General features: G+C 41.3%; 2 protein-coding genes across 3 annotated transcripts in view; one reads left to right on the top strand and one right to left on the bottom strand.

The window, feature by feature from the left end:
* nfkb1 (nuclear factor of kappa light polypeptide gene enhancer in B-cells 1) overlaps nucleotides 1–1,025 on the top strand; it is a 97,498-nt gene extending 96,473 nt beyond the window's left edge. For both annotated transcript variants that reach the window (XM_078564647.1, XM_078564730.1), the window contains exon 24: nucleotides 81–1,025. In XM_078564647.1, the coding sequence (XP_078420773.1) occupies nucleotides 81–211 (131 nt within the window). In that variant the 3' untranslated portion in view covers nucleotides 212–1,025. The remainder of the gene's footprint in view (nucleotides 1–80) is intronic.
* Nucleotides 1,026–4,872: 3,847 nt separating this feature from the next.
* manba (mannosidase, beta A, lysosomal) overlaps nucleotides 4,873–25,205 on the bottom strand; it is an 87,440-nt gene continuing 67,107 nt past the window's right edge. Inside the window, exons 12-17 of the mRNA XM_078563374.1 lie at nucleotides 24,442–24,660; nucleotides 22,490–22,654; nucleotides 21,101–21,245; nucleotides 14,756–14,898; nucleotides 9,708–9,962; nucleotides 4,873–5,725 (exon numbers count right to left, since the gene is read on the bottom strand). Coding sequence (XP_078419500.1) covers nucleotides 5,501–5,725; nucleotides 9,708–9,962; nucleotides 14,756–14,898; nucleotides 21,101–21,245; nucleotides 22,490–22,654; nucleotides 24,442–24,660 — 1,152 coding nt within the window. The 3' untranslated portion in view covers nucleotides 4,873–5,500. The remainder of the gene's footprint in view (nucleotides 5,726–9,707; nucleotides 9,963–14,755; nucleotides 14,899–21,100; nucleotides 21,246–22,489; nucleotides 22,655–24,441; nucleotides 24,661–25,205) is intronic.

The raw sequence follows: 25,205 nt of genomic DNA, 5'->3' as shown, positions 1-25,205 counted from the left end.
CTATTCCCACTCCTATATTTTATGTTTCTTTCACTATCATTAATGATAAAGAATTTAAACCCCTCATTCTTTTCAAACAGATGTTCAGATTGACCCAAAATCCCAGCAGTGTGACAGTGTGTGCGACAGCGGAGTGGAGACGTCATTTAGGAGATTAAGCCACATGTCGTCAGAATCTTTCAGCAACAACCAGGCTTCGTTCGAACTGTGACATTTGCAGCAAGAATCTCAGTAAAGAGTTGATTAATCAGGACCAATTGAAGCGAGTACAGTTAATAAATGTCAACCTGGTTGGAATCTGTGAAACATTTAGCCTCACCTGTATAATCTCAGCTTTGATTACTGCCATAAGGCATAACCATTTTAAATATTAAACAGGTCAGTGCTTGGAATTAAACATCACTTAGCTCCCCATAGGTTTATTTCAGCTATTTAAAAAAAAATACATGGATCAAAAATTATGAATGAAGATGTCAATAGTCTAGTGTTCAAGCTTCACTCCAGAAACTTGAGCACAAAAACGGTGCACTGTGCTGTCGGAGGTGCCGTCTGCCCCTTCACATAAAAGATCCCATGACGGGGACTTCTCTCCAATGTCCTGGCCACAATCAGATTCTGTGGGATCTTGCTGTGCACAAATCAGCTGCATTCTGACAGTGCAAACAGTACTTCATTGGCTGTAAACGCTTTAGGATATCCTGAGGTTCAGCAAGTCTTTCTTTCTTAGTACTCATAAGTATCAACAAAGAAAAGCTTCACCGAAGGTTTGTTTGCAATCTTTACTTTATGGCTGTTTATTTTTGCAAATGCAGGAAATGAATGTGAGGGTTTTGCTCGATCATGTCGATGAGTTAAACTGTGTTTTGAGTTGTACATTTATCACAGATGATCTCATCAATCTTTTACTCATTCTCAAATGGATATTTGTAAATAGTCTCAGCAGCCTCTGTTGCCTCAATTTGTCAGATTTTTTATTTTTGCTTAATGTAGTTTAAAATTTAGCTTTTTTAATAAACAATATAAAAAGGACCAATTGCACTGGCTGTGGTAGTTTTGTTCCCCAACTTGAATCATTGAATTCATCATCAGTTAGGAACTTCACTCTCAAACACTTTTTGATGCTGCTAAATCACACTCTTCTTTCACTGGTGGACACATTGTCAGTTTCAGTCTTCTTGTCATTAAATTTAATACCGGATGTGTGGCATGCACATGATAGGAAGATCAAATTAGAATTGGCTGTCTTTAACTCTTGTCTGCCAGATGCCCCTGTGTTATAATAAAGCTAGGAAAAACTTTTTTAAAACTGTAGTAAATGTCATTTGATTTGGCTGAGCATTGGGAGAAGTCACACTTACACGAGATCAGTGTTATTGGAAAGCACTTCAGGGCATAACATCAGGTCCAAATTTGGATATGTAGCAAATGGAAAGAGAATGCAAACAGATAAAAATATAATTTAGCACAAATAAACATTGTGATTTTGGGAGGGCAGTGAATGATAAACTGCTCAATCACTAAAAGCACACATTTTGTTATTGGATTTACATCTCCACTAGAGGGAAGCATTTCAGGCAGATCTCCTGTGTTTGCACAAGTATTGCCCTGTACTGTACTATACTGACCAGAACAGTGAAGATTTCTCAGCCATAGAGACACTGATCTTTAGAAGCAGCTTTGTAGAGAGAAAGAAAAACAAAAGCAATGGGAATTTCTAGGTTTTTTCATATAAATGCAAGAAGATGGAGGATCTGTACAAAACATCAGTTGGGCCACAATCAAAGTAATGTTTCCCCTTTTGGTGCAATGGAAACTGACTAGTGACAAGAATAGATGGCGGGGGAGGGAGGCAATGAATGCTAACATTCTAAAGGATTAAAATAAATTAACAACACACATTAGGGCTGTTAATCTTTCTACTTACCTAGCACCTCTTAACTGTAATCTCCCTTAAAATCAATTTCTACATCAATAGAATTTAGCAACCAGAGCAAGCTACACACTATGTATTAGCTCCTGTTGTGCTTTTTTCCTCGATAGGAGGAAGGTCTGCTCCTGATCTTCCCCTGAGTACTTATAGAAACAACGGGTGAAGTGATGAATAATGGACTATGATGCATCTCCCGATTTGGGCAGTTGTAAGCTGCTTCCAGTTTATCACTGCAATCTCACAAATTGGACACCAACCTCTGTTATTAAGGACATCACTGATGCTTATTCAAGAATCACAATCTTTTAACAGAATCACAGAAGGCCTAACTTCCCAATGGAACCCATTCAGCAAAGTGAGTAGTCCAGTATATATAGAATACCTCCACCAGGCCAGGAAACCTCTGTGGTGAGAGAATTAATATTTCAGGACTCTAACCTTTCATCTGAACTGAAAAATGTTAGATGTAGCAGGGTTTAAGCAAGTACAGAGGCAAATAGCAGAGGTGAGGGAGGGAAGACCATAAGACATAAGAGCAGAAGTAGGCCATTATGCTCATCAAGTCTGCTCCACCATTCAATGAGATCATGGCTGATCTCATAACCCTCAACTCCACTTTCCTGCCTTTTCCTCATAACCCTTGATTCCCTTACTGATTAAAAATCTATTTCAGCCTTGAATATACTTAATGACCCAGTCTCTACAGCCCTCTGCGGTAAAGAATTCCACAGATTGACTACCCTCAGAAGAAATTCCACCTCATCTCTGTTTTAAATGAGTGTCCCCTTACTCTGAGATTATGCCCACTGGTCCTAGACTCTCCCACAAGGGGAAACAACCTCTCAGCATCTAAGATAAAAGCAAAAAACTGCGGATGCTGGAAATCTGAAACAAAAATAAAAATAGCTGGAAAAACTCAGCAGGTCTGACAGCATCTGCGGACAGGAACACAGTTAACGTTTCCAGTCCGTATGACTCTTCACCAGAACTAAGGAAAAATAGAAGAGGTGAAATATGAGCTGGTTTAAGGGGGGGTGGGACAGGTAGAGCTGGATAGAGGGCCAGTGACAGGAGGAGATAACCAAAAGATGTCATAGACAAAAGGACAAAGAGGTGTTGACATCTTTACTCCTGTACTCAAATCCCCTTGTAATGAAGGTCAACATGCCATTTGCCTTCCTATTGCTTGCTGCACCTGCATGTTAGCTTTTAGTGATTCATGAACAAGGGCACCAACACTTCCCAACCTCTCACCATTTAAGAAATACTTTGTTTTTTTTCTACAAGTGATTAACTTCACACTTACTCACATTATAGAGCATTGACCATGTACTTGCCCATTCACTTAGCCTGTCCAAATCTCCTTGAAGCCTCCTGGCATCCACCTCACATCTCACATTCCCACCTAGTTTTGTGTCATCAGCAAATTTGGAAATATTACATTTGGTCCCCACATCCAAATCATTTATATAGATTGTGGACAGCTGTGGCCCCAGCACTGATCCTTGCGGTACCTCACTGTTAACAGCCTGCCATCCTGAGAATTACCCGTTTATTCCTACTCTTGGTTTTCTGTCCGTTAACCAATTCTCAATCCATAACAGCATATTACCCCCAACCTGTGTGACATCTTATCGAAAGCCTTCTGAAAATCTAAATACACTACATCCACTGGTTCTCTCATCAATGCTACAAGTTACATCCTCAAAAATCTCCAACAGCTTTGTCAAACATGATTTCCCTTTCATAAATCCATGTTGACTCTGTCCAATCATACCATTACTTTCTAAGTGTCCAGTAATCATGCTTTATATTAGATTCTTTAACATTTTCTCTACTACTGACGTCAAGCTAACAGGTCTGTAGTTCTCCATTTTCTCTCCTCCCTTCTTAAATAGTGTGGTTATATTTGCTACTTTCCAGTCTGCAGGAACCTTTCCAGAATTTTGAAAAATTATCACCAATGCATCCACTATCTCCAGTTTCTCCAGTGTAGAAGAGAGTGCTGGAGATCAGGTTTCCCAGATCCTGGGAGCAACTGATAGCAAAGTTAGCACCAAAAGCCTCTGTAGCAAGAGGAATTCAACCGCATATCTCCAAAATCCCATCTGTGAACTGGGGATCGGCAGATGCATTACAACCTCCGATACTTGTTCTGACTTGAACATTGAGATTTTCCTTCTGCTTCACTGCAAAGTGGACTGTTGGCAGAAACAGTATAAAGCAATGTAGTACAAAAGCAAAATATTTCAGATTTCCATCATCTGCACTAATAAGAAAAAATGCTGGAAAAGCTTAGCAGGGCAGGCAGGATCTGTGGAGAGAAACAGAGCTAACGTTTCAGATTGGTGGCCTTTCATCACAATTCAGTTGTGTTCTGACGATAGTTCTGATGAAAGACGATCAGCCTGAAACGTTAGCTCTGTTTCTCTCCGCAGATGCTGCCTGAGCTGCTGAGCTTTTCCAGCGTTTTCTGTTCTTAGTAAAGCAGTGTGGTGCTCAGAGGAGATCCCAATACAAAGAAACGGCTGCTGAAAGAGTTCTTGCAGCATTGCAAGTACTTCTGAGTTTAGCTGCATCACTCTGCAGAGCAACCATGTGCCCACCACCTCTCTCAGATCCCCAATTTCTCAAGGGTAATGTGGTCCTCCAATCCAGCATTATCGGGCATGTAATTGTAGGGGAGCTCGATGTTTGGAGAGGTGTTTCCTGTGAGTGGAGGAGCACAGAATCATCAGTGTGTCAGAATAGGATTTTGCTGCAGCTGAACAGCACTTTGAGCATTTTTCTTTTCGAACCAACTCTAACCAAACAGCTCCTGTACACAATTAACACCTTAAATATCTGTATAACGACACATAATAAAAGTTGATGAAAATTATTTTGTCACACTGAATTCACTGGGGCCTTTTTAAAAAACAAACTACCTTTAACACAGAAACTTACTTTTTAATATTTAATTGGTGAAACCTTGAAATAAAACAATATTTGAAAAAGATTTGCTAAGGTTTGATTCTCAGTTTTCTTACGTAAACATTGAATTTCCAACAATTTGTTCTTGATTTAAAAGCTCACGGGTTCTGTGGATTGTCTTGTCCTGGACGATATCGAGTGCTGGGCCTTGTTGGAGAATGCACTCATCTAGGCAGGTGGAGATTCCAAAGAAGCTGATTTTATGTAAAAAAGCCTTTCAATTAATGAACTGTAAATTACAGGTTTACAAAACATTCAATATTTTTGTGATGGACTTTGACCAATGATACAAAAGTCAGTACAAAATGCGTGGTAGAAAAGCATCACATCTGTGTTTAACTGAAACGAGAAAAATATTGCTTCACTGAAAATATTGGAAACAAAATAAATCTTTTCCTTTCCTTATTTTTCTTTGGTTTCAAACACATCCAATTCTGAATGAGAACTGCAGAAAATTAATGACCATCATCATTTGTCAATTTCAATTCGAGTTCATTTTTTTTTATATTATGTCCTCTTCAATGCAATAATTATACAGAAAGGCAGCAGGTCAATTACACAAATTAGACAGTCTCTACCTTTGTATGATATTAGCTGTCAATAAACATCTGGAAGTGACTGAACACGTAAAGACTGCTTCAATTCTGAGATGCTGGTCCGGCGCCAAGGGTGAAAGGTCGTCTGCTTAGTCTTCTCCACCATGATGAAACCATTGTCACCAAATCTGCCTGTGACATTCCCTACATCCAGCCAGACAAAAGGGGCAATACTAGAGGTTTGCAGAGTGATCCTGTACGTCTCCCCTTGCTGACTGATGGTGGCCTAAAAAAACAATAGGATACAGATGTGAAACAGGTTATTTTTGTTTAACAAGTAGGAAGATTCCCTGACACAATATTCCCTTAGCTGCCATTAAATTCTGTTAGGAGGGTGTTCAATGTGACAGTACAGGATAAACTGGCTCGCCCAGTGTTGAAACACACCTAATTGGAGAAGTACTAATGGAGTTTGTCATTTCCTAATCTGCAATCTTAGACGGCAAGGCATTCATAAAATTTACCCAGTTAACGCAAAAGGAAATAATGAAAATATTCATATCATCAGCTGCCTTATTTGGGCAATTTGATCCAAAACCAAGAGTACAAGGCGAGAATAAAAATCTTTCAGTCACAGGTTTGAACTTTTCAATCAACCCCCACTCCCCCAGCCTTAACATTTTATTTTGGGGCGAGGGTTCCAGATTCCACTACCCTTTGTGTCAGTAAGTGCTTCCTGACATCATAAAACTTCAGGATTAAGGGTTGCCTGGTCTACCACATATCCAGACCTTTCTCTTGGTGCTATTGAGGGGTTAACTGAATGTTAAAAACCTGATTTAAGGGTTATAAAGAATGCTGATTTTTCTGATTTCAAAACTGCTTTGACACCTGCAGAACAAAGCAAAATAACAAAGCAGCAGAGCAAATAATGCAAACTGCAGCTCAGAACCAGCTGAACAGCTGGACTATCACTGGGAGGCTTGGGAAGGTGTTAACTGCTGAAGAATGGAGAATGATAGAATGGAGAAAAGTTTTATTTTAATCCATTCACATGATGTGGGTGCCGCTGGCAAGGTAATCATTTATTGCCCATTTCTAATTGCCCTTTAGAAGATGGTGGTGAGCCATCTTCTTGAATACAACTGAGTGGCCTGCTGGATCATTTCAGAGGAGTCAACCACATTGATGTGGGTCTGGAGACACATGTAGACCAGACCAGGTAAGGACGGCAGATTTCCTTTCCTAAAGAGCATTAGAGAACCAGATGGGCTTTTACAATAATCTGGTAGTTTCATGACCACCGTTACTGAGGCTAACTTTTCATTCCAGATTATTTGATTTAACTTCCCCCAGCTGCCATGCTGGGATTTGGACTCGTATCTCTGGACTCATTAGGTAGGCCTCTGGATTACTATTACAGCCACACAGCCACTATGCATAACTGAGGAATCAAGGACATATTGTACAGGACAGATGGTAACACCCTGCTCCTATTCTCTACGTGCAGCAGCCATGAAAACAGGTTTCCCAAAGGACGAATGTGTGTTCAGGAACTACAGAAACTGTCATACCTCAACAAATCTGTAAGGGTCATCTAAAACTAACTCTTTAGGGATTCAGACCTTGCACGGCCTGAGAACAGAAACTGCCGCCTGAAAAGAATCATCTACAAACACAACGAATCATACAGCACAGGAGGCCATTCAGCCCATCATGCCTCTACCAGCTCTTTAAAAGAGCTATCCCCATTTAGTCCCACTCTCCCCGCTCTTTCACGCATAGTCCTGCAATTTTCTACGCTCCAACTATTTATCCATTTCTCTTTTGAAAGTTATTATCGAATCTATTTCCATCGCTCTTTCGCAGTGCATTCTAGATCATAATTCACTGTGTACAAACATATTTAGGCCACCTCTGGTTCTTTCATCAATTACCTTGCGTCTGTGTACTCTGGTTACTGACCCTCCTACCATTGGAAACAGTTTCCTTTTATTTACTCTATCAAAACCATTCATGATTTTTGAACATCTCTATCAAATTGTCTTTAATCTTCTTGACTCTATGGAGAACAATCCCAACTTCTGCAATCTCTCCACGTAACTGAAGTTCCTCATCCCTGACACTATTCTAGTAAATCTACAGCCTCTCAAGGTCTTGACATCCTTCCTGAAGTGTAGTGCCCAGAAATGGACACAATACCCCAGCTGGGGCCTAACCAGTGACTTATAAAGGTTTAACATAACCTCCTTGCTTTTGTCCTCTTTGCCTCTATTTATAAAGCCGAGAATCCTGCATTTGCGTGAAATCCAATTTTGAAGAGTAGGCTCCAAAACCTGCACCTTTGTCTTCTTTCACAGAGTTAGGGCCTCGGCTGATTTTCCAGAACCTTCCCATGCACAAGTAACAACAACTTGCATTTATATAGTACCATTAACACAGTAAAACATCCTATGGTGCTACACAGAAGAATTATCAAACAAAATATGACAAGAAGCCACATAGGAGATATTAGGACAGGTGATGGGTCAAGAGGACTTGGTGCAAGTTTGGACACAGGCAGCAGAGTTTTGGTTGATTTCAGTTTATGAAGGGTACAATGTGGAAGCCCAGTCTCAAGATAACAAAGGCACGGAGGAGGATTTCAGGAAATGAGCTAAGGTAAGTGCAAAATTAGGCAATGTTACGGAGCTGGGAATTGGCAGTCTTAGTTACGGCGCAGTCTTAGTTACAGCGCAGATATGTTGTTGGAAGCTCACTTGGAGTCAAATGTGACATCAAGGTTGCATACAGTCTGGTTGAGTTTCAGACAGATGCCAGGAGAGGGATGGAGTAGGTAGCTAGGGAACAGAGTTTGCGACAGGGTCAAACTTAATCACTTGGGTCTTCCCAATACTTAGCTGGAGGAAATTTCTGCTCATCCAATACTGTCGGATAAGCAGATAATTTAGCAACAGCGGAGGAGTCAAGAGAAGGGGCGGTGAGGTAGAGCTGGGTGCTGCCAGCATACCTGTGGAACTCAACACTGTTCTTAGATGATGTCTCCCAGGGGCAGCATGTAGATGAGAAATAGGAAGGGGCCAAGGATAAATCCTTAGGGGGACACCAGAGGTAACTGCGTGAGATGGAAGAAAAGCCATTGCAAGAGATTCTCTGACCATGATTAGATAGGTAAGAATGGAACCAGATGAGGGCAGTCCTACACAGCTGGACAATGATGGAGAGTTGCTGCCAATAAGTGCTGTTGGCTGTTTTCCAATTACGTTAAAGGCAGGCTGGCTACAAAAGTGGTGCAGAGACCACGCTGATTGTGTTGGATGGGCAGAGTCCACACCCTGGTGTATGCTGCATTTCAAAACTCTTACTAGTTGTACAATTTTTGAATGCAGCATGTGCAGATTCTACTTCAATAACTGAAAGCAGCATGGGCAGGCTTCAAAACTCAAAGCAACATCCAATGTGTAAATGCTCATTCGGAGAGCTGGTGCAGACTTGATGGGCTGAAAGGCCTCCTTCTGCACTGTAACATTTCTGTGTCCTCAGCTAATTTCCTCCCATCCTCCAGTGCAGCGCAGCACATCCCAATTACATGCTGAGACTGAAATAAAAACAGAAAATGCTGGAAAAACTCAGCAGGTCTGGCACCATCTGCAGAGAGAGAAACAGAGTTAACGTTTCGAGTCCGTATGATCCTTCTTCAGAGCTGAGGCTGGATGGGTCAGAGTGACAGCAGTTTGCACATTCTGAAACACAGTATCCAGAACTGGAGTAGAATTACACTGCAGGAATCCATCGAGAATCCTTCCTACAAAATCATTCATTCCAATAAAAGCATGGTAACAAGTGACTGATGCCTCACTACAGCACTATTAGTTAGATTCCCTACGCTGGACAACAGCACCAAACCCAACTGTTCTGATCACCATCTGGAACAATTGCATTCTTGTATTTCCAAGACCTGCGATTTTAAAAGTGTAGAACTGTTCAAACAGAGCAGGAATTCAGTCTAAGTATGTTCGCATATTTCATAACACTTCCACAGAGTACAGGATTATTTAAAGGTATGTTGGGGATACATCTCAGTGCATGTCGATAAATCACAAGCCCAATTTATGGGCAGTTAAAGGTAGGCAGTACTGCCTTGATTTTGGGATAGCTGAGACATTAAGCAAGGCAGCTCATAATTTAAACAATTTAAATTATAATTTAACTGTTTTAGGAAAACTTTATGGATACAGTGTTAGATGAGGCATAATATGTTTACTTACATTAATTTGTGGCTTTCTAAGCATCTGAGCATCTTTTAAAGAAGATAACAAGTAATAGTTTGTAGGTCCGAGCTGTTGGCCATTATCTTCAAGGTAAAATATTACCACGCAGTTATATCTGCTGCAACCACATCGCCTCAGCAGATTATCAGTGACTTCCTTGTACACTGGGGCTGAACTCCTTGCCTTGAGGATAAAGCGCTCAGTGGCATAAACACACACTGGCTTCAACAGGCTCCACTGGTAAACCTTAACCTACAGAACAAAATATTAAAAATTAAGTAAAATCATATCTATAGCACATGCAATGTATTCCATCTTGTACATGAAACTATATCCTAAGTTTAAGGTTAAACAGTGTAAAACCTCAAGTTACCTTCCAAAAAAAAGCATCTTCTGATATTTCAAGCCAAAATAACATTCAAATTGAGGTGATTAAAAAGATAAATAGGATTTGTTACAGAGATTGGACAAGCAATAATAATCTTTATATCACTGTAGACAGCTTTGCGTATTTCCCAGATTGTGAATCCAGTAAAGTTCCAAACTTGCAATTTTTTTTACATTTGAATTGTTGGTTATTTTCTGTCCTACACAGAATATACAGTACAGAAACAGACCATTTGGCCCAACTAGTCCGTGCTTGTGTTTTTGTCCTGTAAGAGACCCCTCCCATTATGAGCTTTATTTTAGTTAGACTTGGTTGATTACTTGACTAAAAAGCAATCATGTAGTTCAAAACAGGACACTGTCACCTTTCAAAAACTCTGCTTCAGCTGAACTGGATTCATACAAGTCACAAACATTGACCAAAACAAGTTGATGAGCCAGCAACCTTTTCCTGGAGTTTAAACAATTGACTAAAGCAGAAGAAAAGCAAGTTCCAATCACCCAGGTGACAACCTAATTCACCGTTAACAAGTAGATTTGAAATACAGCTTAGGCCAACCTTCCTGCTACTGCAGGAATCATACTAACTCGCTGAATGTAAAGTTGTTAAGAATTGATATATAACAAAGATATTTCCGGCAACCGATTCATATAACTCACCCAATTTTTAAAATTAGTGGTTATTTTTTTTTATTCATTCATGGGATGTGGGCTTCGCTGGCTGGGCCCAGCATTTATTGCTCATCCCTATTTGCCCTTGAGAAGGTGGGGGTGAGCTGCCTTCTTGAACCGCTGCAGTTCCTGTGGTGTAGGTACACCCACTGTGCTGTTAGGGAGGGAGTTCCAGGATTTTGACCCAGCGACAGTGAAGGAACGGCGATATATTTCCAAGTCAGGATGGTGTGTGGCTTGGAGGGGAACTTCCAGGTGGTGGTGTTTCCATTTATCTGCTGCTCTTGTCCTTCTAGATGGTAGTGGTCGTGGGTTTGGAAGGTGCTGTCTAAGGAGCCTTGGTGAGTTCCTGCAGTGCATCTTATAGATGGTACACACTGCTGCTACTGTGCGTCGGTGGTGGAGGGAGTGAATGTTTGTGGATGTGGTGCCAATCAAGTGGGTTGCTTTGTCCTGGATGGTGTCAAGCTTCTTGAGTGTTGTTGGAGCTGCACTCATCCGGGCAAGTGGAGAGTATTCCATCACACTCCTGACTTGTGCCTTGAAGATGGTGCACAGGCTTTGGGGAGTCAGGAGGTGAGTTACTCGTCACACGATTCCTAGCCTCTGACCTGTTCTTGTAGCCACAGTATATATATATATGGCTAGTCCAGTTCAGTTTCTGGTCAATGGTAGCCTCCATAAGGTCATAGAGGTTTACAGCACAGAAAAAGGCCCTTTGGTTCATCGCGTCTGCGCTGGTCAAACAAGTACCTAACTATTCTAATCCCATTTTCCAACATTAGGCCCATAGCCTTGTATGCCAGGATGTCGATAGTGGGGGATTCAGTGATGGTAATGCCATTGAACGTCGAGGGGCGATGGTTAGATTCTCTCTTGTTGGAGATGGTCATTACCTGACACTTGTGTGGCTTGAATGTTACCTGCCACTTGTCAGCCCAAGCCTGGGTATTGTCCAGCTCTTGCTGTATTTGGACATGGACTACTTCAGTAACTGAGGAGTCGTGAATGGTGCTGAACATTTGTGCAATCATCAGAGAACATCCCCACTTCTGACCTTATGATGGAAGGAAGGTCATTGATGAAGCAGTAGAAGATGGTTGGGCTGAGGACACTACCCTGAAGAACTCCTGCGGTGATATCCTGGAGCTGAGATGACTGACCTCCAACAACCACAACATCTCCCTTTGTGCTAGGTATGACTCCAACCAGTGGAGAATTTTCCCCCGATTCCCATTGACTCCAGTTTTGCTAGGGCTCCTTGATGCCACACTCAGTCAAATGCTGCCTTGATGTCAAGGGCAGTCACTCTCACCTCAAGTCAGGAATTCAGCTCTTTTGTCCATGTTTGAACCAAGGCTGTAATGAGTCCAGGAGCTGAGTGGCCCTGGCGGAACCCAAACTGGGAGTCAGTGACCAGGATATTGCTAAGCAAATGCCGCTTGATGGCACTGTTGATGACCCCTTCCATTACTTTACTGATGATCAAGTATAGACTGATGGGGCGGTAATTGGCCGGGTTGGATTTGTCCTGCTTTTTGTGTACAGGACATACCTGGGCAATTTTCCACTTATTTGGGTAGATGCCAGTGTTGTAGCTGTACTGGAACAGCTTGGCTAGGGGTGCAGCAAGTTCTGGAGCATAAGTCTTCGGTACAACTGCCAGAATATTGTCAGGGCCCATAGCCTTTGCAGTATCTAGTGCCTTCAGCCGTTTCTTGCTAACACGTGGAGTGAATGGAATTGGCTGAAGACTGGCATCTGTGATGCTGGGGACCTTCGGAGGAGGCCGAGATGGGTCATCCACTCAGCGCTCCTGGCTGAAGATTGTAGCAAATGCTTCAGCTTTATCTTTTGCACTGATGTGCTGGGCTCCCCCACCTTTGAGGATGGGGATATTTGTGGAGCCTCCTCCTCCAGGGAGTTGTTTAATTGTCCATCACCATTCATGACTGGATGTGGCAGGACTGCAGAGCTTAGATCTGATCTGTTGGTTGTGAGATCGCTTAAGTCTAATACTTGCTGCTTATGCTGTTTGGCACGCAAGTAATCCAGTGTTACAGCTTCACCAGGTTGACACCTCAATTTTAGATATACCTAGTGCTGTTCCTAGCATGCCCTCCTGCACTCTTCCTTGACCCAGGGTTGATGCCCTGGCTTGATGGTAATGGTAAAGTGGGGGATATGCCTGGCCATGAGGTTACAGATTGTGTTCGAGTACAATTCTGCTGCTGCTGATGGCCCACAGCACCTCATGGATGCCCAGTCTTGAGTTGCTAGATCTGTTCAAAATCTATCCCAATTAGCACGGTGGTAGTGCCACACACCACGATGGAGGGTATCCTCAATGTGAAGGTGGGGGTGCTTCGCCACAACGACTGTGCGGTGGTCACTCCTACCGATACCGATGGACAGATGCATCTGCGGCAGGCAGGTTGGTGGGGATGAGGTCAAAAATGTTTTTCCCTCTTGTTGGTTCCCTCACCACCTGCCGCAGACCCAGTCTAGCAGCTATGTCCTTTAGGACTCGGCCAGCTCTGTCAGTAGTGATGCTACCTTGCCGCTCTTGGTGATGGACATTGAAGTCCCCCACACGGAGTACATTTTGCACCCTTGCCACCCTCAGTGCTTCCTCCAAGTGATGTTCAACATAGACGAGCACTGATTCATCAGCTGAAGGAGGGCGGTATGTGGTAATCAGCAGGAGGTTTCCTTGCCCATGTTTGACCTGATGCCACGAGACTTCATGGGGTCCAGGAGTCAATGTTGAGGACTCCCAGGGCAACTCCCTCCCGACCATATACCATTGTCTTGCCACCCCGGCTGCATCTGTCCTGCCCGTGGGACAGGACATACCCAGGGAAGGTGATGGTGGGGTTTGGGACACTATCTGTAAGGTATGATACTGAGAGGATGACTCAGGCTGTTACTTGCCTAGTCTGTGAGACAGCTCTCCCAGTTTTGGTACTAGCCCCCAGATGTTAGTAAGGAGGACTTTACAGGATTTACAGGGCTAAGTTTGCCGTTGTCGTTTCTGGTGTCTAGTTCGATGCCAGGTGGTCAGTTCGGTTTCGTTCCTTCTTTTGGAAACTTTGTAGCAGTTTGATACAACTGAGCGGCTTGTTAGGCCATTTCAGAGGGCATTTAAGAGTCAACCATGTTGTTTCAATTTATCTTGTTAGCTAGTTCAATTTGATGTGATGTATCATCTGAAATAATTTCTTAAACTCCACCCCCACTATACAGAGTGAAAGGATGAATTCTTGCATTTGGAGGCCAGACATTAAACTGCTGGACGAATACTACTGGTACTGATGAGTAGGCAAGTACAGTGATGGCAATTGATGGATCAGCCAGTCCAACTTATCGAAATGTCAACTCTTTTCTTCTCCGCCGATGCTGCCAGACCTGCTGAGTTTTTCCAGGTAATTCTGTTTTTGTTTTCAACTTATCCATATCCTTACAAAGTACTTATAGCACAGAAGAGACTATTCAGCTCAAAGGGTCTATGCTGGTTTATGCTTGAAACAAACTGTCTCTCACTGCTCTTCATTTATCCCCATCAATGTATTCTTCTATTCTACTCTCCCTCATGTGCTTATCTAACTTCCTCTTAACCTATTCATGCTATTTGTCAACACTCCCTGTGGCAGCAATGGACTAGCACACCACTCAGTACTCTTTGGGTAAGGAAGTTTCTCTTGAATTCCCATTGGATTTATCAGTAACTATCTTATATTTATGGTCAATAGTTTTGGTCGTCTCCATAAATGGAAACATCTTCTCTACATGTACCCTACTGAACCCTTTCATAACCTTGGAGAGCTCAGTCAGGTTATCCCCCTTCAGTCTTCTCCTTTTGACAGAAGAAGGCTCCAGCCTATGATTCTTCCCTGATAGTTACAACCTCTTGGTTCTGGTATTATCTTTTAAATCTTTTTTGGCACCTTCTCTGGTGCCTCCAATGGACTATTTGTAATGCATACCTGAAGATTGAGTTTAAGATCCATAGATAAATCAGAAATGCCATAGATCAACAGTGTTCCATTTTCTTCAAAGGCTACTGGCAAAACAGGAGCAAAGAAATTCCGTGCAAAGTAATGAAGCATCTTCCATTTACCACCATATTCTGGGGAGAAGAAAAAGAATGGCACATTTTCAGTTGTTACATCCACTTCAGCTAAAAACATATCCATATTTCTTTTGATTTGCCTTGAATTCCAACCTTCAAGAAAAAAGTTAACAGACAGAATAGTGTCAAATATTTTAAACAAACAATATCTGGTAGCACCACGGAGAGAGATAACTGGATCAAGGACAAATAATTTGTGTGCTTGATGCTGGTAGTTACTGGGAATTCAGGAAGCGCTATTGAAAGTACTAGGGTAACAAAGCTGAGCCGAGGATTCTCCATCGGATCATGCATGCTATTTAAAGTTAGAACACAGGAAGGAATAAGTTCACTTTAGGAAATGTTGTATTTATATAGCAACTTGGTGCATCTCTGATGACATCACAATAGCAATCCAAATGCAATTAACTACCTGTAAAGGTAGAAGCCAATTTGTTTGCAGCAAGAAGCCATGAGCTGTGTGTTAACAACAAATCCTTGTATCACGTGCCCTAATATCTCAAAGAGACCAGCTAATTATTCCTCTGAAAAAGAATCTTGAAAATGCATCTAAGATTAAAATCCAAGATCTATCAGAAACAGCAACAAAGACAAATATTTTCTTGTTGCCAGATTCTTCAGAAGCAACTCTTACTTCTTTCATTCTTTGAGGGACAGTGACCACAGAATGATTAGGATTGACGTGATTTGGAAGTCTGATAAATCAGAAACCAGGATCCAGGTAAGATAACTTTAAAATGGACAAATTCAGTTGAATGAGGGGACATGGAAAGCAGATAGATTGAGACAGGAAACTGAAGATAGTAAAGATAGATGCAACACTTTCAAATGAATAATGTGGAGAGTACAAAATAAACCCAGAATCCGCAAACCTAAATAGATTAACAATTAAAAATGAAATACAGAGATAAAATCTTGCAGGGGGAAGAGAGGAGTTCATTGGAAGTCTCCCTCACAAGGGATTGAAAATGAAACAAAGAAAATAAGAAAGATTTGCATTTCTATAGCACCTTTTCCAACCACAGAATGTCCCAAAGCGCTTGACAGCCAATGAAGTACTTTTGCAGAATAGTCACTGTTGAAATTAGGAAACACAGTAGCCAATTTGTAAACAGTAAGATCCCACAAACAGTAATGTGATAACGACCAGGTAATTTTTTTTTCACCTGGCGAATTAAGGGATCAATATTTTCCATGGCATTGCAGAGAACATCTCTTGTGCTTCTTTGAAATAGTACCATGGGAGCTTTTACATCCACCTGGAAAGGCAGGTTAATGTTAATGTCTTGTCCGAAAGACAGCACCTCAGACAGTGCAGCACTCCAATGTCTCAGTATAACTCTGGCTTCAGAAAATCTTTGGAACTGTTTTCATTTTTATTGGAGGTCAAATTCTGTCAAAACTTCTGGAAACTTTAGATTTTAATGGATATTTAGGAAGATAATTAACCAAATATGATATGAACCTGAAAATAAAAGCTGAGAAGGTGATCACACTGGCAAAAGAGGTCATCTTTGATTAGACGTTTTCTATCAGATTATTGCATTTCCCAGTACATACGTATCATTCATAAAGAACCTAAAATATCAAATTATATTAAAAATCCTAAGAACTTGGGTAGGAGCAGTAGTCTAGATGGCGTCTTAAGCCTACTCTACCATTCAACACTGTCATGGCTGAACTTCAGTCTAAGCTCCATTTTTCCACTCACCCCCTTATTCCCTTATACTCAGAGGCCAAAATTCAAAAGCCTGTAGGCACTTTGTAGCTATAAGACCGTATTTTCTGTTGTCACATTTTCGTGTCAATATCACACAATATCAATGATGACTCACAGTATCCTTTAAACTTCCAGTAACTGGAATCCAGACATTAGCGAGAATGCTTGATACTCGAGCAAATACAACAATGCTTTCTCCTTTCCAACCAGAATATCAAATTACAAAAATAAATCTCCCAAGTATTTAAATGACTGTGTCCTACCAACAACCCCAGTGCCAATTCTGCTAAGTATGTAGAATTATGAATGATGCAGGTCATCAACCCATCAAAATCTGAGCATAAGGGCCTAATGTGGCTAATAAAATAAAATAAGGCTTCCATTTCTTCCAATTTCACAGCCTCAGGACATCCCAAAGTGATTCATTTTGGCAGGAAGAATATGCAGAGACAGTATAAGATAAAGGTAGAAACTCTAAAGGAGATGCAGGAACAGAGGGACCTCGGTATATATGTGCATGGGTCAATGAAGATGGCAGGGCAAGTTGAGAGCAGTTAATAAAGCATATAGTATCTTAGGCTTTATTAATAGGGGCATTGAGTGTAAAGAACATATCTTTTTATTTCTGTTGGACTGTGGATTAAAATAACAATGGCTTCAGTTTGAAGGACATGTCTACTGGAACAGTGTGAGGGATATATACAATGTTGCTGTCCTGGAACAGAGTGTGCCATGAAAGACAGGATGGTGCCGAGGAGGAGTCCGGTCTAATGGGGAACTGCCTGGCAATAATTGGTTCCTGACCAGGTGACCAGGGTTTGTGTGAGAGCAGTGCAGCAGAATAGCTCCTCGCCCGAAAAGAAAAAAACCTAAAACTTCTCTCTCCCGTGTGTGTAAGATTCCATTAATTCTGCAATAATAGCTAGCTGGATTTTTTCCTTCATATCTCTATAACCTGCTCTCTCTCTCTCTCTGAAAGCCCCTGTCAAGCGGAAAAGGGGAAAGTCATCGTTAGAGACATGGAAAGGCAAGTAATCAACCAGTTAACTAAAGACTGGAAGTGCTGGAAGGCCACCTCGTGTCATCAACAAAGGAATTTGGAAGACATTGATCAAAATCAACCCACTGAATCCTATACTCCGGATTGGTGCTATTGAACTGTTTTAGCCCACCCTTAAAATCCAAGTTTTTTTTGTCTTATTTGTCTTGTATAGGGATTTAAGAAGGGATAGAGTTTAGGTTATAGAGTAAGAAATTAACAGTTCATATTTCTTTCTTTTGCCACTGGTTAAAGACAATTTGTTCAATAAACAGTTATTTAGTTATTAAGTTTACAAACCTGGCGCTCGTATTCTGTTAACCTAAATTAAACAGTTAGGTGGATTGATCAAACTTATCACATTTGTCGTGGCTCGGGGAACAGTGGGGCTTGATCTTGTAGCACACTATCCGCAGTGAGTTGTGACATGAGTACAAGAGTAAGGAGGTCATGTTGAACTTGTATAAAACACTAGTTAGGCCTCGTGTGGAGTACTGTGTCCAGTCTGGGTGTCATACTTGAGGAAGGATGTGAATGCATTGGAGAGGAGATTCACAAGAATTATTCATGGGATAAAGAACTGTAGCTATGAAGATAGATTGGAGAGGTTGGAACTGTTTTCCTTGGAGAAAAGAAGGCTGAGAGGAGACTTGATAGAGGTTTTAAAATCCTGAGGGGTATGGACGGGGTAAATAGAGAGAAACTGTTCCCACTCAAGGGAGCATCAAGAACTAGAGGGCACAGATTCAAAATAATTGGCAAAAGGAGTAAAAGTGATGTGAGGAAAACATTTTTCATCCAGAGGGTGGTTGGAGTCTGGAACAAACTTCCTGAAAGGGTGGTGGAGGCAAGTTCGATTGAGGTATTCTAAAGGGAATTGGATTGCTACCTGAAAAGAAATAATGTGCAAGATTACGGGAATAAGGCAGGGAAGTGGGACAGGTGGAATGCTCTTTCAGAGAGCTAGTACAGACTCGATGGGCTGAATAGTCCCTTCTGCACTGTAAAGATTCTGTGATATTGTGAAATACTTTTTGAAGTGGAGCCACTGTTGTAATGTAGGAAACACGGCAGTCAATTTGCACACAGAAAGCTCCAACAAACAGCAAAATGATAACAAATGTGCCTCTCAAACTAAGGTCAATGTCTTAACCACAGTGAATACGTTAAAGCACCCCAGCTCACCAAACACTCCTCAAGCCAGAGAAAAACACAAAGTAGTTCCTTGTATTACTGCTCCCCAAACCAAAAACTGGTGTCCTCCTGTTCTGGCACAAAGTCCTCTCTCTCCAAATGATCGGAAATTGACTCTGAAGCATGACCTAGTCATGGGCAGAAATCTCACAAACTCGCAAGGAGAGGCAATCTTCCAATACCTCGGGGCAGGATTTTCCAGTTGTTGGGCAGGCATGGCAGGCGGGCCCGGGAGTGGCTGGGAAGCGGTCCACCGCCCATGATCGGCCCCTGACTGCGATTTCACTCGTGAAAGGTACACTGAGGAGTCCAGCACTGCTGGGGTGGGGGGCGGGAGGAGCGCGAGCACAAAAGTGTGGGTATATGTGAGGGAGCGCACACTGAATGCTCCCTGAAGGCACAGAGCTGCCTCAGGGAGCTGAAGAATTGTGGATTCCAAAATTAAAATTTTTAAAATGATAGAAACATGCCCCCACACGTGACTCAGTCACATGAACAGGGACATATTAAAAATGATGTTTAAAATTTTTTTTCAATTACTGTTGGAAGCCTCACCCTGCCCATGGGTGAGGTTTCCTAAAAAATGAAAAGGCCGCCTGGCCAAATCGACCGCCCCTCCCAACCGTAAGGTTGGACGGGCAGCAAAAAATAGGTGGAACTTAATTGATTAAGGGTCTTAATAAGCCTCTTAATTGTCGGCGGGCGCTCTGCCAACTCGCGCGTGTGCCCGCCGTCTAAAATATTGCGCGAGTGCGTGATGACTTTGGGACGCTCGCCCGATGTCATCGCATGATATTTTATGCCTGATCGGACAGGCACATGTCTGCCGCAGGACATAAAATCCCGCCCTTGGTGCACCCAGACTTCAAGTTATATGCTTTACTGCAACCTCAAGTATTATTGTGCAACGGTTAGATGACACAAATGAAGAAAATTGTAATTGTACACTTCTAGGGCTTAAAATTATAACGGCTGCAATGTTCCAAGGAATTTATTACAAAATAGTCAATCAGTAACATTTTATTTTTTCCCTTCAGTAGGATCATTTCCTCCTTCAGACATCTGTGCACTGGCTTATTTTTACAACCACAAGGATTTCAGTCTATAATCTGAAATTGAGAAAAATCAGTTTTCAAACTTGTTTTCACACTATAGATACATTGATATTTCCACCATTTTCAAACAGAAGTGGTGCAAAGTTATCTCTTGGAGAGGGTCTTGCGTTACTTGCTTAAATTCAATTAAGAATTAACACTGTTCAGTTAAGAATTAACACCACATGGACTGCAGCGGTTCAAGAAGGCAGCTCACCCCCACCTTCTCAAGGGCAGCTAGGAATGGGCAATAAATGCTGGCCCAGCCAGCGAAGCCCCACATCCCATGAATTAATTAAAAAATGATGTTATACACCCAGTTTGCGTCAATCCAAAGCCACTTTGCGTGAATGTAAATGTGTAATACAACAGTGCTTCTGTTTTTATTAAACAATGTTCAGACAGAGGCCTCAATGTTCTGAGTGTGTGCTGACAGGAAGGTACGGCAATCACCATCAGCACATATAATGTACAATTGTAAGTCAAAGCGCTTGCGATTTTCAGATAGTACGCCCAACAGAAAAGCCTCAGCCTTGGCTCAGTGGGAACGCTCTTGACTCTGAAGTCAGAAGGTTGTGGGTTCAAGTCTCCAAGACTCCAAAGCTTTAAGCACAACATTTAGACTGACACTTCTGTTCAGTGCTGTGGAAGTGCTGCATTGTTAGAGCGTTGTCTTTTTGATGAGATGACTTTTTGTCCTCCAGGTGGACAGAAAAGGTTTTGTACATGGCACTACTGGATGAAGGGCAGGGTAGTTACCCCCGGTATCCTGCTCAGCATTTATTCTTCAACCAACGCCACTGAAACAGATGATCTGGTCATCATTGTTGTTTATAGGAGTTTGTGGTGCCTAAATTGGCTATTACATTTCTCACATTGCAACAGTGACTACAATTTCATTGGCTGTAAATAGTTTTGGGATGTCCTGAGGTAATGAAAGGTGCTATATAAATGTCTCCCTTACCAATCTCAGAGAATTTATCCCAGTGATTATTCTGCAATGAGAAAGTTTTAAGACCATCCATAACCTGTTGACTTGATATGCAGACATTAAAACATTCAACAGATTTTTTCAAATTGGTTTGGAGAAAGCTTTTCTGAAATAGAGGTCAAAAAATGTAGAGGTGACTGTCTTTTTAAGAAAATGCATACCAATGGAAGCCCATGAGGGCGCCTGCCAGATGTCATTAAGCTGCCAGTATAATGCGCCCATTGTCAAACCTTGGCCATTGATGATCTCATTTCGACTTCGACGGTAGAATTCAGTTTGTGCTTTTACACATTGTGCTTGCATTACCTGTTTGTGTGTATATACAAGGAGGACACGTTTATGATAAACACAAAAATAAGATTTAGTCAATGGATCGAAATGGCCTAATCTGTATCCTGTTTAAAACTGCTCTATCCCTCTCAAAATTAACACTATCTAAAATCTTCAAAGGCTCAAAATAAAAAGTGGAAAATCTTTAAAGTGATGCATCTCTTTTAAATAATCCTATTTTATGCAAATCCAGAAAAGTATTGTCATCTCCCATTGAGAATTGTATTAGATTTTCATTCTATTTTTCAACCACAGGAAAACAATTCCTATTCCCAATTCCTTTTCCTCCAAGTCCCCCACCCTACAACTACCCTTTACTGTGGGAACTTGATGACCCGGCTGCCAGAGCTCAATAAAACCTTGTACAATTATACTTTATAAATCATTCACAGAGAGTTGTGTAAAACAGCTGTGTCAGATTTCCAAGTCTGCAATGAAGCATTTCTGTTATAGTCTAACATTGACTCGTTAGCCTAGCTGAACCTGGAGGACAGCGTACAGTTTTGGTCTCTTTATTTAAGAGGGGATATACTTGCATTGAAAGTAATTCAGAGGAGGGTCACTAGGCTGATTCCTAGGATGTAGAGATTGCCCCATGAGGAAAGGTTGAGCCTATACTCATTGGAGTTTAGTAGAATGAGAGATGATCTTTTTTAAACAGGTACGATTCTGAGGGGGCTTGACAGGGTAGATGCTGATGGGTCTCCCATTTACGATGGAGATGAGGAAGAATTTCTTCTCTCAGAAGGTCATTTGTCTTTGGAATACTCTTCACAGAAAGCAGTGGCGGCTGAGTCATTGAATATATTCAAGGCTGAGCTGCATACATTTTTGATTGATAAGGGAATCAAAGGTTATGGGGGACAGGCAAGAGAGTGGAGTTAAGGCCACAATCAGATCAGCCATGCAGGTTCGATGAGCCAAATGGCCTACTCCTATTTTTTTATGATCTTATGAGATCAGGCAGTGCACACAAGCCTGGGAGCTGAGACTTAACTGGGTTACCAACTGGCATTGTTGAGCACCAGCAATTCAGCTACTTTTATTTGTCAAATAAACAGGTACTTGTATGTACATAATCCATTACACAACAACCAATAACTCACCTACAATCAAGAAGAGAAATAAGAAGAGTGCTGACACTAAGGAAGTTCCACATCATTATCACAACTTCCAAATATTAAATTATTCTGATGCGGTAAAATTGATTAAGTCACTACCTGAGTAAGATAAAGTGTATCTTTAAAGTTCTGCAGGGGATTCTCTGAATGAGAAAGGTTAAAGTGAATCTGAGTCTGGTACAGCAATATCTTGTTGCCAGCTTTCTGATGTTGGCGGTGATTGATGAAAGAGCTATTGTAATTCCAGTCTTCAGGCGAAGAAACCTTATTAAATAAAAAATAAGCAGAAACTTTAGAGACATTTCATTTTCCTCTCAGACATAACATTCCCTGAAAAATTTAGATTAGCCTTATGACCATTCTGTCTTCACAAAAGCAACAATATAGATGACATTCTTCAAATATAATTTGTGGAAAAAGCCATTTTTCCTTTACACCTGAAAGATGTCCTTCAAATAAAAAGGAAATGAGCAAGAGGTTCAAATGTATTGCAGCTGTATAGCCTCAAACTCACCTCATGGATCAGAAATGGGCTGGCTTTTGGTCCACTGCTGCTCATAGGGTTAAACTATCAATGGGGCGTCATCTATGGTTCTGTTGTTAAATTGCCTTCTCTTGGAAAATTCTCAGGTTGAATCCTCAGTCTGATTTAGCTGATTTTAATCAGGACAGGGTAGAACTGACTGCAGCATTCCTATTGGCAAGTTTTTTAAAAAATCACTAACAAAAAATCCATGTTTTACAACTTAAAGGCATTATATAAATGCAAGTCGTGTGTAAGCATGTGTAGATGCGTACAACAATTGAGATCAGGATCAGTTGTGATGTCCCTCACAGCTTTCAGCCTTCAATGTTAAGACTCCCAATCTACTTTGGTAACATACTGAACACCAAACCAGTGTGGGAGTAAATGTTTTCAGGAGAGAAGGGACTTAATAAACTGGAGAGGATTTAAAAAAACATAGCTCAGGGTTCTCTCCCATGATCCAATTCAGATAACTATCCCAAACTCAGAAAAAGGTACACTGTTCAATATAAAAGGCAAAGTCTAGTCAATGTGACTATATATTTACCCAGTGCATTTTAAAGAGTCAACTGCAGTTAATGAACAGACATTTATATTTATTTTGTCCATTACTCTGTTAAGATCTCAATCATATCTGGTTGAACTACATGCTTAAATGGAATGCGCTGCCTTAACCTGTGGTGGAAGCAGTCTAGTAACTTTCAAAAGGGGATTCAATATATATTTGAAAATAAAAACATTTGCAGGGTTATGGGACAAGGGGAATGTGACTAACTGGATAGCTGTTTCAAAGAGCTGGCACAGAAACGATGAACAAAATGGCTTCCTTTTGTGCCGTATGCTAACTTCTAGTCTTCAAGGTTCCCAAGGCAGGAATTGTGTGGTCTAATTCTCAATACGTAGAGTGCCTTTGGAAAATCTCTGGGCCAGGAGCATTGAAGATGAAAGTTAACCCTTACAGACGCAGTGTTCACTGGCATAAAGCATTGCTCAATATGTGAAGCCAGGTGGCGATAACAGAGAGATGTTGCTCACTAATTTCACAAGACTCTTACTACATTGCTACACATAAGTCACATTAGTACAAGTTACAAAACAAACAAGAATGACTATTTCTGTATGTAACAGGAGCAAGGTAACTACACATGCAGCATTGAATTATTGCCCTTCACTACTAAAGCTAATTTTAGACTTCAAAAGAACAGCTTAAGCTACTGAGACCAGAAAAGTACTTCTCCTGGTAAACTTCCAAATCAGCAGTCACCCAGAACAATTTCAATGTTCAAAACAATGATGACTAATGAAATCTCAACAGTTTCTGCAAAGGAAAAGATGCAGACTCAAATCAGATGATCATGTGTATAACTGGAATACAATGCATGATGAGCATGATTTATTGGAATTATTTTAATTAGTCAAAAAGGAACTGACACTATTTACTCACATGATTTGCTTACTTATCTGGGAATTCCAAACAATAATTTCTAGTTGTTGAAATTGAAGAAATAGGCAAAGTTTTACTGACCATTTCTAAAGTAGAGAAGGATGGCCAAGACTGGAAGCCGTATTCAGATGCAAATCTTGTCTTTGGAAAGCGTGTCCAGTCCCAGCAGTCTGCCATGTAATTATAATAATGAACATCACCATAATGGACATCGTAAGGATTGTTGGCAACCCACTTCTCCTGAACGGATTCTTCTCCATTAGTGGGACTTGAAGCAATATAAGGACGACTCCTGTCCTCCTGGAACAGATTTAAATGTTAATCAAGCATGGTGGAGTCTGCACTCATAAAAAGTACTGAAATAGAGGAAGTGCTGGGAACACACAGATCTTGCAGCATCTGTGAAGAGAGAGAGACACTGACAGAGTTAACATTTCAGTCCATTACCTTCCATCAGAACTTGTCTCTCCACAGATGCTGCCTGGCCTGCTGAGTGTTGGCAGCATTTTGTTTTTATTTCAGATTTTCAGCATTCAAAGTATTTTGCTTTTATAGAAATACTGAATATAGTTAAATGGTTTCTATTGTCTTTTTTGGGAAAACTTGGGTCCTATTCTACAATAGACTGTTGCATAAAACTACTAAGATGAACACTTTGATAAGCAAAGAAGTGAAAGGTTGATGGGGGTAGGTGGGGATTTTGGAGTTGAGGTTACCATCAGGTCAGCCATGATCTTATTGAAATGGCTGGGCAGGCTCAGCCACTCAGGCAGAGTGGCCTACTCCTGCTCCTAAATCGTATGAAACAAATTATGCTGCAATTCCAATAACATCGAACATCCCAA

Source organism: Cetorhinus maximus, chromosome 1 (genome assembly GCF_964194155.1).
Source record: "Cetorhinus maximus chromosome 1, sCetMax3.hap1.1, whole genome shotgun sequence".
Taxonomy (NCBI): Eukaryota; Metazoa; Chordata; class Chondrichthyes; order Lamniformes; family Cetorhinidae; genus Cetorhinus; species Cetorhinus maximus.
This window is presented reverse-complemented; position numbering and strand designations above follow the sequence as displayed.